We start from the raw sequence: 16,976 nt of genomic DNA on the forward strand, positions 1-16,976 counted from the left end.
CGTTGGCACGATAAACAAAATGTTTTTCTGAAACCTACATCTCACCAGACCGCATCTCACGATTTCTGAATAATTTTATCCTGGCTGCTGTTGGCTTTCAAAGATTGGGCTGGTAAGTGTTTCCACCATTTGAGAGTTTTGACAATTTCTGATTCCCAAATATACCTAGAAAGTGACGCTAAACTGCAAGTTGGAGGGGAGTGATTATTAATTTTATCGGGGAGCTCTATTTTGTACAAACAGACAGTGATCATTATGCTAATTTCTAGTGCTGCAGACGAGAATAAGGAAAAGCAATAAAAAAATTTGTTATGTATATAATATTATCTTTATATATTTCTTCTAATTACATATTCCATAATAATAAAATTCACTTTTTAACATTTGAGATATAAACAATACATTTAGCGTTTAACACACTGTAAATAGCATTTAAAATTGTAAGAAACAAAAATATGTACACATATATTTATCATAGACCCTTTTCCAATATGGTACATATTTACATAGAATGATGTAAGGAAATGCGCCGAGAAGTCGAGCAAGATTGCAGATAGGGACACCGCGAACCCTTCCGGACCGGATTAAGCAAAATGTTGAGCAAATGGGCCCCGGCCTAGGTCGGGCTTCGCGGAGTGGCTCATTCCCAGTCGGCAATGGCTCACAACCCGGCCATTTCCACATTTAAAATTTACGCTATACTAAATCACTATTAACATTTTCGAACGATCGTGTTACCATCACATGTTGACAAAACCTATGTATAGTTTTTGAATAGAAAAATATTCAAGCATCTTCGAGGAAGTTTTTCCTCTGCTGTTGTGTTCACAGGTTTAGTACCTTTCCAAATGGAAAGATTTACTACATTATTACAAACCATTTTGACTAGATTTAATTATTAATATTTTTTAGCAAAAGAAAGGGAGTTCTTTCTCTGATTCTTTTTTTGCCTGTAAAACCGTATTGTGGTTTTAATTTTACATATCTACTAAAATGTATAAACAATTAAGCTCTTTACAATGAGTATTAAAAATAAAATCGTATTGTCTCTAAATACATGTTACAGAACAGATTTGATAGTTTTTAAATGATCGATTTATAAAATTGCCTCTATATTTTTTCTCAATTGAAAAAAATATTTAAATTCTTTAATTTTATAAGCTTTAACTATATAGACAATAAAATTACAAATACATGCGTGTAATATTAGCAACAGAGTTTTATACAGAATGTTTTTTCTTATATTATATACATACGGAAATATCAAATTCGAAATTCCAAACTCACAGACGATAAAAAAAAATATTACAATGTCCTGTATAACCAATTACATTCATATATCACAAATCGGTAAAGTACAAAAAAATAAATAAATAACACATGGCTTATTTATTTATTTTCTTGCACTGTTGTTTATATTAAAAAAATTAGTAAAACCGTATATACAAATAGGGTTTTCACTTTTTTTTTGACTTTGGGCTTTTTCCTTGTCTGGCTTGTTTTCTCATCCATTAAACAAGGCAGGGAAACAACCGAGTTGCTGGAGAGGTTGCTTCTACCATCACAAATGCAAAAGACCGTAGTGAAGGAGCAAGCAAAAGTTGTACATCGCCTGTACCGTAGGAAACTTACGATTGTTAAGAAAGTTTGCAGCTTTAAAAGTTAAAACTTAATTAAGAGCTCTTGTCTATTTTAGATGTTTTTTCAAATGGCTCTATGCTTTAGTGCACATTTATCTTTCAATATCCAAAGAGTTTCTTTTGAACAAAAATGTTATTGTTTTCCTTCGTTTTAGAATGTGTTGTTTATTTCGTTGAATAATATCTAGGGTGGTTTTGTAAGGTTTGGGGTTACTTTATTAGATCGAATTCTATTGAATTTGTATTCGGTGAATGTTAAGACAAGTTCTTGGTAGCGTGAACAGATTTTGGATTTCCTTGTTACTATCCGGAATTAATTATGTGAATGGGATAAGTAGAGGCTAAGTCACAGAAGTTTCGAAGAAAGATTTGACGAATTCACAGGGCGGAATATGTCGTGGCTGGCGGTTGGTGTTGGGCCCGTTGGCCGTTTTGGCATAGCATCATGGTCGAAGTGGGACCTACGCCGTTCCCCTCTCTCATCGCGTTCATAGAGCAACTGCTGGAGAAGAGCTGCAGTAGCTCTCTCCTGATGTTCGAGTTGAGCCAGCCGTAGACGATCGGGTTGGAGACGGCCGAGCTCATAGCGATCACGTGGCATGCGGCAAGAGCGACGAAAAAGCTCTCGGGTGAAAAGCTGGTCTCTTTGGCCGAATCCGCTGTATAGAGAAGATCGGCCCAGAGGGAGAAAAGTCCAAGGGGTAACCAGCTAACAGCAAACAGTACCGCTACACCTGAAAGCAGATATAGTAAATTGTAAGAAATTAAAATACTCTCTTATAAATGTCACATGATAACTATCTCAGCTAACAGGTCTGTCCATTCTGACTGGTTTGTTCTTTCACCATCATCAGCAATAAACCAAGTATTAAAGATAGCGCAATGTCGAATCACGTCTGTCAAAAAACAGCAAGAATGGGCAGACCTAGATGATGGGTGACGATCAAGGACAGGTTCATGACCTCAGAGACCTCTCATCACATATTATTAACATTTTATTCAAACTTTCAAACAATGTTTTCTTATATTTCGACCTCAACAGTTAATCTTATGATTCTTCCTTCTTGAAGGTGGGATAATAGATCATCTCAAAAAACCACAACCAGTTTTTATCCACAACGTTTCGGATTTATTTTAATCCTTCCTCAGGTGAGTTAACGCCTGTACACAGAAACAAATATTTTTTTTATACATTTTTATATCAACATGGTTATCATTGTTTCTTCACTACTTACAATGGTTAAAAAAGTGGTCGTCAGTCATTAATATTTTATAACAATTTATTTTAAAAAAGAGCCAGTGTGGTACTTATTCAGACTAGAATAATAATAAGTGGGAAGTTTATGGGCCAACAAACAGCTGAGGTCATCGCCGGCCCTCTACGTGTTTTCCATCTTTTTCTTTTCTTTCGCGCATATTTTGTTTTAAACTGCAGCCATTTGAGCATCTCGATCTGGTTACTGACTCTCTGATTTCAGATATATACTACGTTGATATTCTAGAATGCTAGTCTCTCNGTAATTAACCTTTACATAAAAAAAGATAAACTGTCTGTTAATTACCGTCAAGACTGTGATATGATAAGTGATTGCTAATTTAATTTGTTAAACAATATATAAAAATAATCTAGTCAATTTTAAACTCTGGATGAAACTTAAAATGTGTGATAGTTGTGATAATAATTGTTAAAATATCGTTAATAAAATAAATAAAATTTGTTGTTTAAAAATAGATTTATAAGAAAAATGCAATTTTAACTGTTGAGTGGTATTTTTAATGTTGATTCGTTGGTCTGTGATAAGATGTTGATAAGAGGTCGAACGTCACATAAGAGGTTGTGATAAGAGCCTAGTCAGGTTCAAAACATTAAAACGTTTGTTTCTAGTCTGAATAAGTACCACACTGGCTCTTTTTCAAAATAAATTGTTATAAAATATTAATGACTGACGACCACTTTTTTAACCATTGTAAGTAGAGAAGAAACAAAGATAATCATGTTGATATAAAAATGTATACAAAAAAAATATTTGTTTCTGTGTACAGGCGTTAACTCACCTGAGGAAGGATTAAAATAAATCCGAAACGTTGTGGATAAAAACTGGTTGTGGTTTTTTGAGATGACCTATTATCCCACCTTCAAGAAGGAAGAATCATAAGACTTCCAAACAATCAAATAATTAATTTTTATACCATCCGATTGGAGACAAATATAAAAACAGCTAGGAATTCCAGTGAACATAAGAAGGTTGATGTTGAACTAACGAATGTCATTGGGATTCGATTTCACAAGGCGAAATCAGGTCGCTTATTTAGTGTCCGGTTTTTCACAGCTTTAAGTGTATACGTATCATTAACATTTTTTTAAAACTTAAAACTACTATATAATTATTTATAAATGTATTGATTTTTACTTTTTCCGAAAGGGGGCAGTATGTCATGACGACGACAAATTGGTATTCGTCAGTGATAATCCACGGTTAAAGATAGGGGGAAATGCCGAATCGTGCCTGGCAGACAAAACCAGCGACGATCAACTAAGATGATCAGAAACGATCAAATTACAGATTACTGTTTTAATTTTTTATTCTTTATTAGTTAGTTAAAGTATATTTAATACATGATATGTTACGTCAATTGTAAAAAGGAAATACAAGATAAAATGGCTAAGGCCATTATACTTACTAGCATATTTACAAGAGTTTTCAAATTTAGTTTACATGAATAAATAAAAAGTGGAGAAAAAATTATTAAGAAAAAAACACTTTCAATAGGATAAAAATAAAAATATTTACACAACAGGCATAGGACACAGAACCGTTGTTTAACTAGAATATTATTACAACTACTAATCTAATACTAATTTAATAAATATATAAATAATTTAATTAATAAATAGATTAGTACTCAATTAATTATACAGAATTTTTTCGAAATGAAACATTTTTGTCACAGGCGGGATTCGAACCCACGACATTCGGCTAAATACGCCCCTGCTCTACCACTTGAGCTATCGTGACTTCGATCGCCCATGCCACAAAATTTTCATTTCGTTTCCCCGTTTATATGTAGCTTTCATTCGAGGTAGCTCAAATGGTAGCCAAAAGTCGTGGATTCGAATCCCGCCTGTGACACAAATTTTTCATTTCGAAAATTTGTGTATAATTAATTGAGTATTTGTATAATTAAGCATAAGCTGATAAAATAATTAAATAATTAATATAGATATATAAGTGTTAGAATAACTAAATCTGTAAATAAATACAACAACCTTATACTAAAATGTGTTTGTTCCGTCTCTGTTTCCAATTTTTGGAGAGTGATAGTTGCCTATGTTTTTTACTGTCATGTTTGTAGCTTGTAATTTCAACCTTAATGTATGGGATGTTTACAATTTCGTTCATACAGTTCATACGAGTCCATCTTGTAGATGAACTTATTAATCTTAAAAATTTATTTTGAATTATTTGTGTGCAATGTACTTTGGTGTTACTCGCATAACCCCACACTTGAAAAGCGGATAACAGGATAGTCTGACTGTTGTTTTATAGATAATTAACTTATTTTCGAGGCTCATTCCTGATTCACTACAAAAAGAGGAAATAGTTTTGATGGCCCATTTCCCTTTGTCAACTTTTGCGAGTGTTGACACCGAAGTTACACATCGAGGTATAAACCAAGTATTGAACACTATTACTACAATAAATAATTGAATCACCAATTCGTATAGTTTTTTTTAGTGAATAGAATAGCCTCTGTTTTTTTAGTATTCAGCCTTAGTTTCCATCTGTGATAAAACTTAACGATCCTGTGTAGGTTTCAGTTTGTTAGTGATACCACTCACTTCCACGATGAACATTTTAGTGCTGTCGTCAACATTCATCGCTAATGTATAGTCAAGTCAAGGGAGGGCATTTATGCTGAATATATTTGGCCCTAGAACTGAACCTTGTGGAACCCCAGCATCAATATTACACAGTGGCGAGACAAGGTTATTCGAGTTTACTCTAAATGATTATTTGGAGATCGTAAGATGTGGTCTGGTGTTACGTAGGTTTAGAAAAACATTTTCTTTATCGTGCTAACGTTTCGATTTTTATTGAGGTCATCTTCAGTTTTCCCCCATTATATAATTGAAATCTGCTCATAGAATCCCATGTTGTTCTTCATTCTTCTCTTGTAGAAATGTGTGGAGTTTAGTGACCGTTAATTAATAATTACTTGGAGATCTTGAGATGCGGTCTGGTGTTAGATACGTTTAGAAAAACATTTTCTTTATCTTGCCAACGTTTCGATCTTTAATGAAAATGATCTCAATAAAGACCGAAATGTTGGCAAGATAAAGAAAATGTTTCTCTAAAGCCTACGTCACACGAGACCACATCTCACGATCTCTAAATAATAATTAATTAACGGTTATTAAATACCACACACACACACGCGCGCGCGTGTGCGTTACTCTAAATGTTCTGCCCTTTGGCTAATCATATAATCCTAACAATGTAGCAAGGGATATTATATTTTGTGAGCCTGGAGATAATACTTTGCGCCAAACTGTATCGAATGCCTTCTCCATGTCAGGTAAAATCATCCCCCTGTGTTTTTTAACATTTAAATTTCAGATTCATCACATAACAGGCGTCAACAATGTATCAATTTTTTGAATAGTTTTATTAATTTAATTAAAATATTAATAAATGTTTTAACTAATTGATGGGTGGCAGGAAATCGTGTAAATGAAGTAATGACTGTGCAAACGAAGAACCACGAATTGATCGTATTGGCGATAACCACATCTCATATCAACAGTTTATACTATTTCATAACAAAACTATTTTCATAAAGACAAAAATAATGAGCTTATAAATTAGCTAAAATACTAAAGATTTGTGGGCGAGGTCGTCGGAGAGGCTCCTGAGAGTAAAGAGCACGACCGGTAGATGGCCTTCAGAGAACCTGAGCTGGAGACGAGGGATCGTCCCACCCGATTGAGGATTGGCCATACCCGGTTGACACAAGCACCTGCTTTTGGGCCAAAGCCCGTGCAGGTGCCTCTTAAGCAGAGAAAGGTTGCTCGATGTGTCTCACATAATAGAGGGGTGTCATCCTTTGCACCATACATAGAGCGTGTAGCATGCCGCCGGATTAAAGGATGGTTCTCGGACACGGTAACGAGTTTAATGATCCCCTGTTCCGCTTTTTAGGGGAATTGGGAATTTTTTATTGTATATAGCCTACAAAATATGTGCTTCTGTACCTTGTATGAGTGAATGTATTTATTGGTGTGAATGGGGAAGGACTGATGGCGAAGTAGCCTCTCAGGTTTTGTGTAAGACTTGGGCCGATAGCGGAAATTTTAAAAAAATACCACATCGACTCCAATTTAGATTAGTTTATTGTAGGAAACAAGTAGATGGAGGAATATCGAGCAATCCATCTACCAAACAGAATGAGTGTAATCATTGTATGTTGATGTGAATGTATTTATTTGTGTGAATGCATATTGAATGTGTGTTGGAATATTTCGCATGCGCTCGGGGCTGAAATGATAAGCGGTCGGATGCTGCTTTAAAAAAAATATTTGAATTCTAAATATTTAAAAAGTATATTTTTGCTTATAGTACTCCAAGTAATTCTTTTTAGTTTTCACATACATAATTATTTTTATGAATGATTTGTTATGCTATTTTGTTACAAATGTTATGAAAATATTTATTAGATGTTTAATTAGGCTTAGAAAGTAAAATTCCTTTATTTTAGTTTGACTTTTTGCTTACAGAACTAAATTGAAACTGTGATTGTTATGCTCTTATACTTTATTTCACAGAAGTATCTGTAAAAAAATTCTGTACTTCAACACAATTTATTAAATTTAAATATATTTGAAGACGATTTGAAAAGTTTACCAACGCAATTTATAAAATCTTTTTCAATATATGTATACAGGATTATTATATTTTTGAAAACGACGAGCAATATTTTAAAAATAGTCGTTTCTAGCAATGACACCTGTATCAGTCGTACAAGCTGTTGCGTGATTTATTGATACGTATGTATTACAATGGTCCGCCTGTTATCGCTGGCTTTCCATACACACTCATTTCAACATTTTATATATACTTATAAACATGACATGTTACAAAACAAAGAAACCGTTTTTGATTATTTACAATGTATAAGTACTAACTATTCTCTGTGTATCTAATTACAGTATATGTGTGGATGTGGTAAAATATGCACATTAATTAATTTTAATTTTAAATCAGAATCCTGTAAAATAATTCTAAATTATATAGGTGCTGGATAAGATAATCCAGCTTTGTCTATCATTTAATTGCTTCATGTTTAACAGCTTTTAAAACAATCTGTTTTAAACTGTCCCGTTTGTAATTATTTTTAAAACTTTAAATTGGAAAAAAAACTGATCCTTTTATTCAATTAAATTTAATTAATTGTGTTACGAGTTAAATAAAACCGTCTACGGATTTTTTACGGATGAAAAAATTGTTTATTTCACTTCTTTTACATGTTTAGCCGTGCAACATTGCCCTATTTTATTTATAATTTAATCCCCACGATACTAAGTGATTTTTCCAGTCTAACATCACCAAATATTCACGAATGTGTTCTTCCGCGTGGGATTTTGAATTGAAAATATAGATTGACTGTTTCAATCCAAAGAGATTTTTTTATCCGCATCCCCTGGGCAAATTCATCTGCCGAGTTCCCAACGTTTTTAATTAATCCTGCCTTGTTTGGTGAATGAATACCGTAAACATGTTTCCCAACGGTTTCCTCTAACTAAACTAAACATGTTTCAAAAACGGAGGCGAACTTTGTCTCGAAACAGATCGAAAAAAGTCTCGTTGTGTTTAAGCTTCCTGGATGGGGAAATCACCATTCGGTTTAGGTTAAGCCGTTTCAGAGTGCCTTTCAGCTAAATAGTAAACTTGTAGTCGCCAGCCAGTATGTTAATTATTTGCTAGTGTCTTGTTTTTAAACCACCTGATTTGTATCTTATATTCAAATGATATTTTAAATAAAACATAATCCATTATATTTCGTGGTCCGATTGACCAAAACTTCTTACAATTAACGTATGGTATTGGTTGAAATAAAAAAGTNTCCCGCTCGTGACACTAACTTTTTTATTTCAACCAATACCTTACATAAAGATTAATAAAATATAATGCACAATTACAATTATTTACATATATAACATTTATTTTCGCAAAAAGAAAACACATAGATAGATTTTGCAGTTAGTTAAAAATTATGATTACATTGTATTAAATTTAATTGAGGTCCATTTTATTTATATAATTAATAAAACTTTTGGATGTTTTCCTATTACTTTTTCTGGAGTTAAAGGCCCGCTGTCGCCTTCTTCGACCGATTTTATGGTGCTCTTGTCGCTTCATAGAATGAACACGTATGTCAGGTGTTTCCGATTTTGTTTCTCTCCTGCGTGGCAGCTGCCTTGGTCGTCTTCTTCTAAACGAAAGCGCTTAAGGTACGCTTTATGTTTGCCGTGGTTTGAAAGTGTCCGTGTTGTTTTAAAATTTATTTGGATGTCAGTTGTTATTCTACCTTTGACAGACGAAAGAAACTTTTTGTCCATTCCCCCATTATTGCTGTTTTCCCATTCTTGATTACATTTTTCGATGGTCCTTTTTCTAATTTGGTTCTGTATTGCACAAATAGCCTTTCTTTCCTTCTCAGGTGTGAACGTATCGTCCGTAATCTTTAGCATTTTGATTGGCTATTTTCTGCGTGTGCTTTTACCCAGGATATTGCTCATCTTTTATGTTTTATTAATTCGTAAATGTTCTTCCTGGTCTGTACTGGCAATGGGAAATGGTTTTTGTAATTTTTTATTGCAGCCAATTAAACTTCGCTATCAATCCGAATTAGGACGGTTTCATTCTTTTTCTCTTCTTCCTTTATTGTCGGCCATTTCAAAGCTTTCAGAATGGCCGCAGATTTTGAGCTGTCTTCCGATAATTTTATTTTTGTTTATGAAAATTGGTTCTTCCGATCCTTGTGCCAGTACCACTGCAGCACATCCTACACTGTTGAATTTACTTCCGTCTGTAAGTATGCCATAGTAGCTGCTGTCAGTTGGTTGCAGATTAGCGCTTATAGTTTTGGACGGTTGATCCCATTTTTCTACAGGTGTTGGCATGTCTAATTCTGGGTATATCTTTTTCATTCTATTCTTAAGATATTATATAAATCTGATATTTTCTCCAAGCATATATCTAGAGGAGGTGTACCATTAAACCAAGTACATGAGACTTGGAAGGAGATGGTTTGGTATCCCTTTATGATCTTGAGTCTTTGCATTCTTGTCTATCATCTTTGCATTCTTCTCAGTCTGTTTTGGTTATATTGGTATTTGATTGTATTATTATTTATTAATTTAATATTTATTATACTTAAAATTCAATTTATTAAGGTTTTAAGTTGAGATAAAAAAAGGCAGGATCACGAGCGGGATTCGAACCAACGACGTTCGGCTTGATACGCCGCTACTCTATCACTTGAGCTATCGTGACTTCGATCCCCTCGGATACTTCCCATCTCAACCCCACCTTTTGAATTTTCCCTCCTTTTTGCCATTTTTTAAATGTCGTGTAATCTATTTGTTTCTCGGCGACAAGTGAAATGGCCACGGAGAGCTTTAGTGATGTATACTTCATTTTAATTCATTAAATTCGTGGTCCGCTTGAGCAATTAATATCATTCAATTAATTAAGGTTTTTAAGTTGAGATTGAGACAAGCTCAAATGGTAGAGTAGCGGCGTATCAAACCGAAGGTCGTGGCTTCGAATCCCGCTCGTGACACTGACTTTTTTCTCTCAACTTAACAACCGAAATACTTAAAGTTCCATGAAATCATGATATATTTCGCTACTGTTATGATTTATGCAGAGTGAGAGTAAAATGGGACCTGGAAAGGAATCTAACTGTAGTTTCTTGCTATTCGTTTAGAGTAAATGTTTTTTCTCTTGATTTATTCTGAAAACCAGGTCTGAATATGGCCACCAGTTTGACAAAGTTTTGTATATAAATATAGCTGTATATGAGGGTGTGCTCTTATTTATACTTTATTAGAAATATTTGTTTTCTGCGACATACAATCTCACTAATTCAAATAGATATTTTGACTTATTTGCTAAAAGTGTTATTTGTCTTCACGTAGGGCAGGACTTATGTGGTGCCATCTACTCATTATCTCTTCAGTTCAAATGTTTGTTCCTATTTTTTAGTGTACATACTTAACTGCTAAGAGTTCAACATATTTTAGACATAAAGTAAACGTATTTGATGAAAATATGATTTATATATACAACATAGAATAAGACAAATTGACTCATGATGCTTGCAGTCTTATCACTCTTTCTTATGATTCACTATGATTACCTCCTCTGAAAAGTACTTACTAAGAATTTTGTTTAAGTTTTTGAATTAGATTGCATGGTGGACGCGTTTATTCTGATGACTTTACTACTTTATTTGTTATTAATTGCAATTATGGTACTTTACAGTTTATTTATTTAATCTGAATTGAGTTACAATATGAATTGAAAAAATGAAAATTCACATAAACTATGCTGGGATTAATAAAGGAGAGTTGTGACGTGACTTATTTACAACAGACTTACACTACTTTTGATGGAATATGTATTACATTTTAATTAATGGACTAATTATACTTTCATACAAAATTTTCAATAGAGCTCAATTGAAGGGAATGAAAGGAGGTTTCATTCTGACCGGGGCTTATTATGACATTATCAATGGGGGCCACGAGGCCCTGAACAGCATTAAACCCACTGGGCCGGCTTTCTGCCAAATAGGATCCTTCTGGACAATTTCATACCGATCCGACAGAATGTTTAAACAATACCCCGGGGCTTTGAATTAACCTGACGTAATGTTTTATTTATGAAGGATAATATAAAGGTTTAAAAACGGATGAAATTATTACGGATGGACACAAACAGTAAAGAGAGTGAAAGGAAGATGTATTTTGCTATAAACATTGGAAAATTTTGCAAAGAAAATATTAAAAATTATTTTCATACAGATTTTTACTTCAAAATCTCCAACTACCGGAAAGCTCATCCTAATGAAAGCGTACGGTCTAATCCGATATTTTTTTTTAACGAGTATACCGCCTGAAAGTATTACAGCTCATTGTAAACTTCAAGACAATTTCTAGCTTCATCAGCATCTTTTAGTATAAATTCTTTATACAGACAGAAAATTATTTAACCTAATTAAGAGATATTTCATGGTTAATGTTGAAATAATAATAATACCAAAAGAAAAAACTCTAAGCTGGACAAAAAAGGACACGCAATACTTCAAGATAGCAGACCTGAGGTATCTGTTGTCACGAATTAAACGTGTTAGGCGAACCTAAAACCCGGCAGGACTAGTTTTACTCTCGTGGAATGCCTCTTATGCTCAAGTCATAAAGTACAAAGGGCGAAACAAGTTTTACAAACTTTGGCCCGAATTGTTGGCAAATTGTTGTTTTGTTCGACGTACGGTGTTTCAAAAAAAAAAAAGCTTAGTTATTCTAGTTTACCGTCATTCTGAACTTAATTGCATATTTACTGATACTATGAATAATGATAAAAAAATTTCCGCATATATCATTTCAACATTCAAGTGTTGTAACTAAATAAACAAAACCATATAATATTGGAATTCATATCTTTCAAAACATGACATGTGAAGAAATGAAAGATTTTATTTAAATTTAATAATAAAGTTTAACATTGATAAAACAAGGCTGGAAAGATGTTTCATGCCTGAACATTATTTTAACAAAGATAATCTTTGATTAAATTCAAATGGGTTATTTTATTAATATCATATCCATGTATCTGTGAAATTATAAAATACGAGAAAACTGGGAAATTTGGTCATAATCTCACCTGTCTCGAACGTTAGCTGCCCAGTGAAAAGAAAATATGAAGAAGAAGTTCAAAACGGAAAGTAAACGAAAAAGGAAAAGATAAGAAGATAAAATCGAACCGCTCGTCTCTGAGTCTCCTGGATCCCTGATCATGCACATTAATTAATTTTAATTTTAAATCAAAATCCTGTAAAATAATCCTAAATTATAAAGGTACTGTATAAGAGAATCCAGCTTTAACTACTATTTAAGTGCTTCATGGTTTACAGCTTTCAAAACAATCTGTTTTAAACTGTACCGTTTGAAAACATTTTTAAAACCTTAAATTAAAAAAAAAAACCTGATACTTTTATTCAATTAAAATTAATTGTGTTATGGGTTAAATAAAATCACTGAGGATTATAAAACAGTTTATTCACTTCTTTCACTATGTTTAATCGTGCAACATCGCCCTATTTTATTTCATTTAATCTCCACCGATACTCAGTGATTTTTCCAGTCTAACATCACCAAATATTTACGAAATGTGTTCTTCCGCGTGGGATTTTGAATTGGAAATATAGATTGACTGTTTCAATTTAAAGAGATTTTTTTAGCTCCTGATAAATAATAAATAATAAAAGATAGAAAGATAAAATCGAACCGCTAGTCTCTGAATCTGCTGGCTCCCTGATCATAGCTTATGTGACGACGTACGTCATTCAGCAGAAAATGGGAAGCTTTTTGTATATGTTCCCTTTTCCTCTTGAGCGCGGAAATAGTTGCAGGAACGAAAAATAGATATGCCCAGAAGTTAAAGAGTCTAAAATGTCTCGGTAACGCCGAATTTAATGTGGAGGCCATCAAGGAGAGGCAAACCATTTGACCATCTTGTGCTGTCCATCGAACTTTGTTTACCTTCTGCTATGTGGTGGATTTCTGTCCAAACCAAGACATTCGTATTGCGAGGGCTCGTCTTTTTCGTGGTTTACACGGTGATTTAAGCAAATTGGTATGCGATTGGGGTAATTCAAGGCCAAGGCGGCTCTGCCACCCTTGTCTGCACCGGCTACCAGGTCCGTCAAAGGTTCTCCAAGCTCTTGTCGGGGAGATACTATGAACTGGAGCTTCTCGGCAAAATGGTATTGAAGAACAAGGAAGCTAAGATATGATGTTTGTTGATCGACCTGCAGATAATCTATGTGGAGTTTCAATCTTCATGGAGGTCATTAGACAGGAAGAAAGGAAAAGACTAATTGTTGGGTTCACCAAGCTTTCGGCAACTTATAGTGCTATCATCAGGGCTTCCCAAAGAGTGTAGAAAACGATGGTAAAACTATAGTAAGGACATCTTGGGTTTAAGGTTATGAAGCACATGGCCAGGAAATTACATTTAACATGGTGAAAACAGTCATCTCGCTAATAAAAATCCATATGATTGTGGTTCAACAATTTTGTTCTGACTAGCAATTTCTTATAGGTAACATTTATGATCACAGAGTATTTTGATTAGAATTATAGCTATTTATAAAGGCTATGTACATAGGATTAAAATTAATGAGAGAGAGAGAGAGAGAGAGAGAGAGAGCGACAAACAACGTCGCCTCTGGTTGGACTGTGATTTTTATTAGCGAGATGACTGTTTTCACCATGTTAAATGTAATTTGCTGGCCATGTGCTTCATAACCTTAAACCTAAGACGTTTTTACAATAGTTTTACCATGCTAATCGTTTTCTGCACTCTTGGCAAAGCCCTGATGATGGCAATATAAGTTGCCGAAAGCTTGGTGAACCCAACAATTAGTCTTTTCATTTCTTCACCTGTCTAATGACCTCCATGAAGATTGAAACTCCACAAGGAAGCTAAGGTTAAATAAGTATGGATAATAATGCACATAATGTTTGGGAATTATCTTTGTCAAAACCATTATCTAGTGAATTGTCAGGTAAATTCACCTCTGATATAATGATCACATGATATTATTACTCTATAAATTTTTAACCTTGACGATTGAATCAGCAGCTAAAGTTAATCATTCTTCTCATTTTTTTCAACAGAAGAATATCAAGTTTTGCTGTGAATTATCAAAATTGATTATTATTTCCATAAAGATCTTTCTAATTGGAGTACATCTAATGGGCTTGAATCGACCTTTCTGGAATCGTGGGCGAGGTAACCATTTCCCCCTCTAGCTCACCGTGAGCTGAATAGCTAATATGCATTCTCATTTGTCAGATTGTGTTTAAAAACTTTTTAGATGAGAAAAGTTTGTATTTGAAATAAGCACAAATGAAAAAAACAAGAAAAAAGAAATGATATGGCAACAGTCGTCATATTCCAGAAATTTATTACTACAAGAACATTATTAATTACGAATAAAATAAATATATTTTAAAAATTATAATAGATTTTTAATATCGCCTCTTTACTCATGAAAGGTTCATTAAACTCAATTTGTAGCTTGTAAAACATGCCTTCTAAAATATTCTCATGGACTTAGGTAAACCAAATAGCAAAATCTCACAAAAATTAATTTTTGAGTTAAAAACAATGGCGAGGTTTTTGTGCAGAATCTGATTTAATGCGTTATTTATTTCACTATATAAACGGATTTTAAAATAGTTTTTGCCATTTTTTATAAAATCGAACAAACTGCAAATGAAAATGTAGGTTACATTTAAAAACGTCCATTTTTATTTCGTTTTTAAGAAATTGAAATTCAGCCAACAACTAATTAATATAATATGTGAAAGTATAGGTCATGCTAAAAATCTATTTAGTTCTAGGTCAACTAGTTTTCGAGAAAACCAGCGGACCCAGTAGCAAGTTGACACCCCGTTAATTACATTTATACATAGTTTGGTGATTTTGACAATTGTTCAACAATTAACAATCCCTATGTGACTTGATCTCACTTTCCATGTTCCTCAGACCTGAAACCGTTAATATCGTTAAGAACTTGTGAGATGATTTGGTCCAGTACGTCTGCCTATCTAGTCTTTTTTTTCTCTTAAAAGTTTATATGTTGTTCTCTATATTTTCCTCGCGCTTTTTTTCGCTCTCTCACTCTCTCTTGCGCTGGGTCCGTCTACACTCGTGCGCTTAGATGCGCCTCATCTGACAGTTTTCTCATTGAACATGGAGCAAAGCGTAAACCAGTTTCAGTGACATTAAAACTCGTGGGTGTAAACGAACCAGTGCCGGTTCAAGATAGTACTAGTGACATTCTTCTTATAATTGTAAATTCTCTTAGGAGTCCGCCTGTTTTCCAATAACTGCTGAAGTTATGAGCCCGGTGTAAAAGGAGGAATTTCAATTTTTTGGTTTATTGTTATGTGCATCACGTCTGCTGAGAAAAGAATTGTCGCGAGATAATTGGAAACTATTATTTTAACAAATAAATTTTTTTAGCTGATGCCGTTGCTTTTTCATTTTTTTTTGCCTGGCCACTACAAATGCAGTAATTAAATTAATATATAAGAATAGTTTCTTATAAATCAATGTATATAACAACTTTCGTTTTGTTCAAATTTATTAATAAACTCATAATAAACGCTTATTTTTGTTCAAATTTATGCTTAATATTACAATTTTAATTGTGAGGTTAATCGTTGTGGTCGTAATAAAAGGACCGACTTACAAATGTCATTTCATGATACGTGGATTGTTTGGAAATCGTGAGATGCGATCTGGTGTGACGTAGGTTTCAGAAAAACATTTCCTTTATCGTGCCAACGTTTCGATCTTTACTGAGTTCATCTTCAGGGCCTGGATTGAAAAACATTGTTTAAATTTAACAAATACATGTAGGATGTGGAAAAAAGAGAATTTATTCAATGCAAAAAATATATTTTTTTAAATATTCAATCAAAGTATTTCTACTCACTCAAAGTGTTTATTTTCTGCGTAATTGTGCCATTGTTGCGTTTCCTGTTGAGAGTGCCAGTGAGATATTGAAATACTTAGATTGAACATAAAAAATTTTTTTTTGCCGTATATAAATTCACTTTTTTCCACATTCTACATGTTTGTAAATCCCAGGCCCTGAAGATGATCTCAACAAAGATCGAAACGTTGGCACGATAAAGAAAATGTTTTTTTGAAACCTACGTCACACCAGACCGCATCTCACGATTTCCAAACAATCATGGATTAACGGTCACTAATCAACACACATTTCATGATACGATTCTTGATCAGAAAATTGTAATCTAAGGATCCGTCTGTTGTTGACGTTAACTTAAAAGAGAGTTGTAAATTGTCAAATAGTATAAAGCTGTTTGTGTACTCATCAAAGAGTTGCAAATTGAATAAAACACATCAAAAACGCTATTTAATCAAAGTTAGAAGTGTTTCGTTAAATGAAATTTACCCGAGTCGATCATATCAAATAATTCCGTTTTGCTGCCAGGAAGGAACAACACCT

At 33.6% G+C, this 16,976-nt stretch overlaps 1 protein-coding gene across 2 annotated transcripts in view; it reads right to left on the minus strand.

Moving 5' to 3' along the window:
- Nucleotides 1–369: 369 nt before the first annotated feature.
- LOC106670192 (neuropeptide F receptor-like) overlaps nt 370–16,976 on the minus strand; it is a 381,879-nt gene continuing 365,272 nt past the window's right edge. For both annotated transcript variants that reach the window (XM_014400295.2, XM_014400297.2), the window contains exon 4: nt 370–2,374. In XM_014400295.2, coding sequence (XP_014255781.1) covers nt 2,019–2,374 — 356 coding nt within the window. In that variant the 3' untranslated portion in view covers nt 370–2,018. The remainder of the gene's footprint in view (nt 2,375–16,976) is intronic.

Source organism: Cimex lectularius, unplaced genomic scaffold (assembly GCF_000648675.2).
Source record: "Cimex lectularius strain Harlan isolate CLEC.00 unplaced genomic scaffold, Clec_2.1 scaffold134, whole genome shotgun sequence".
NCBI classification, from domain to species: Eukaryota; Metazoa; Arthropoda; class Insecta; order Hemiptera; family Cimicidae; genus Cimex; species Cimex lectularius.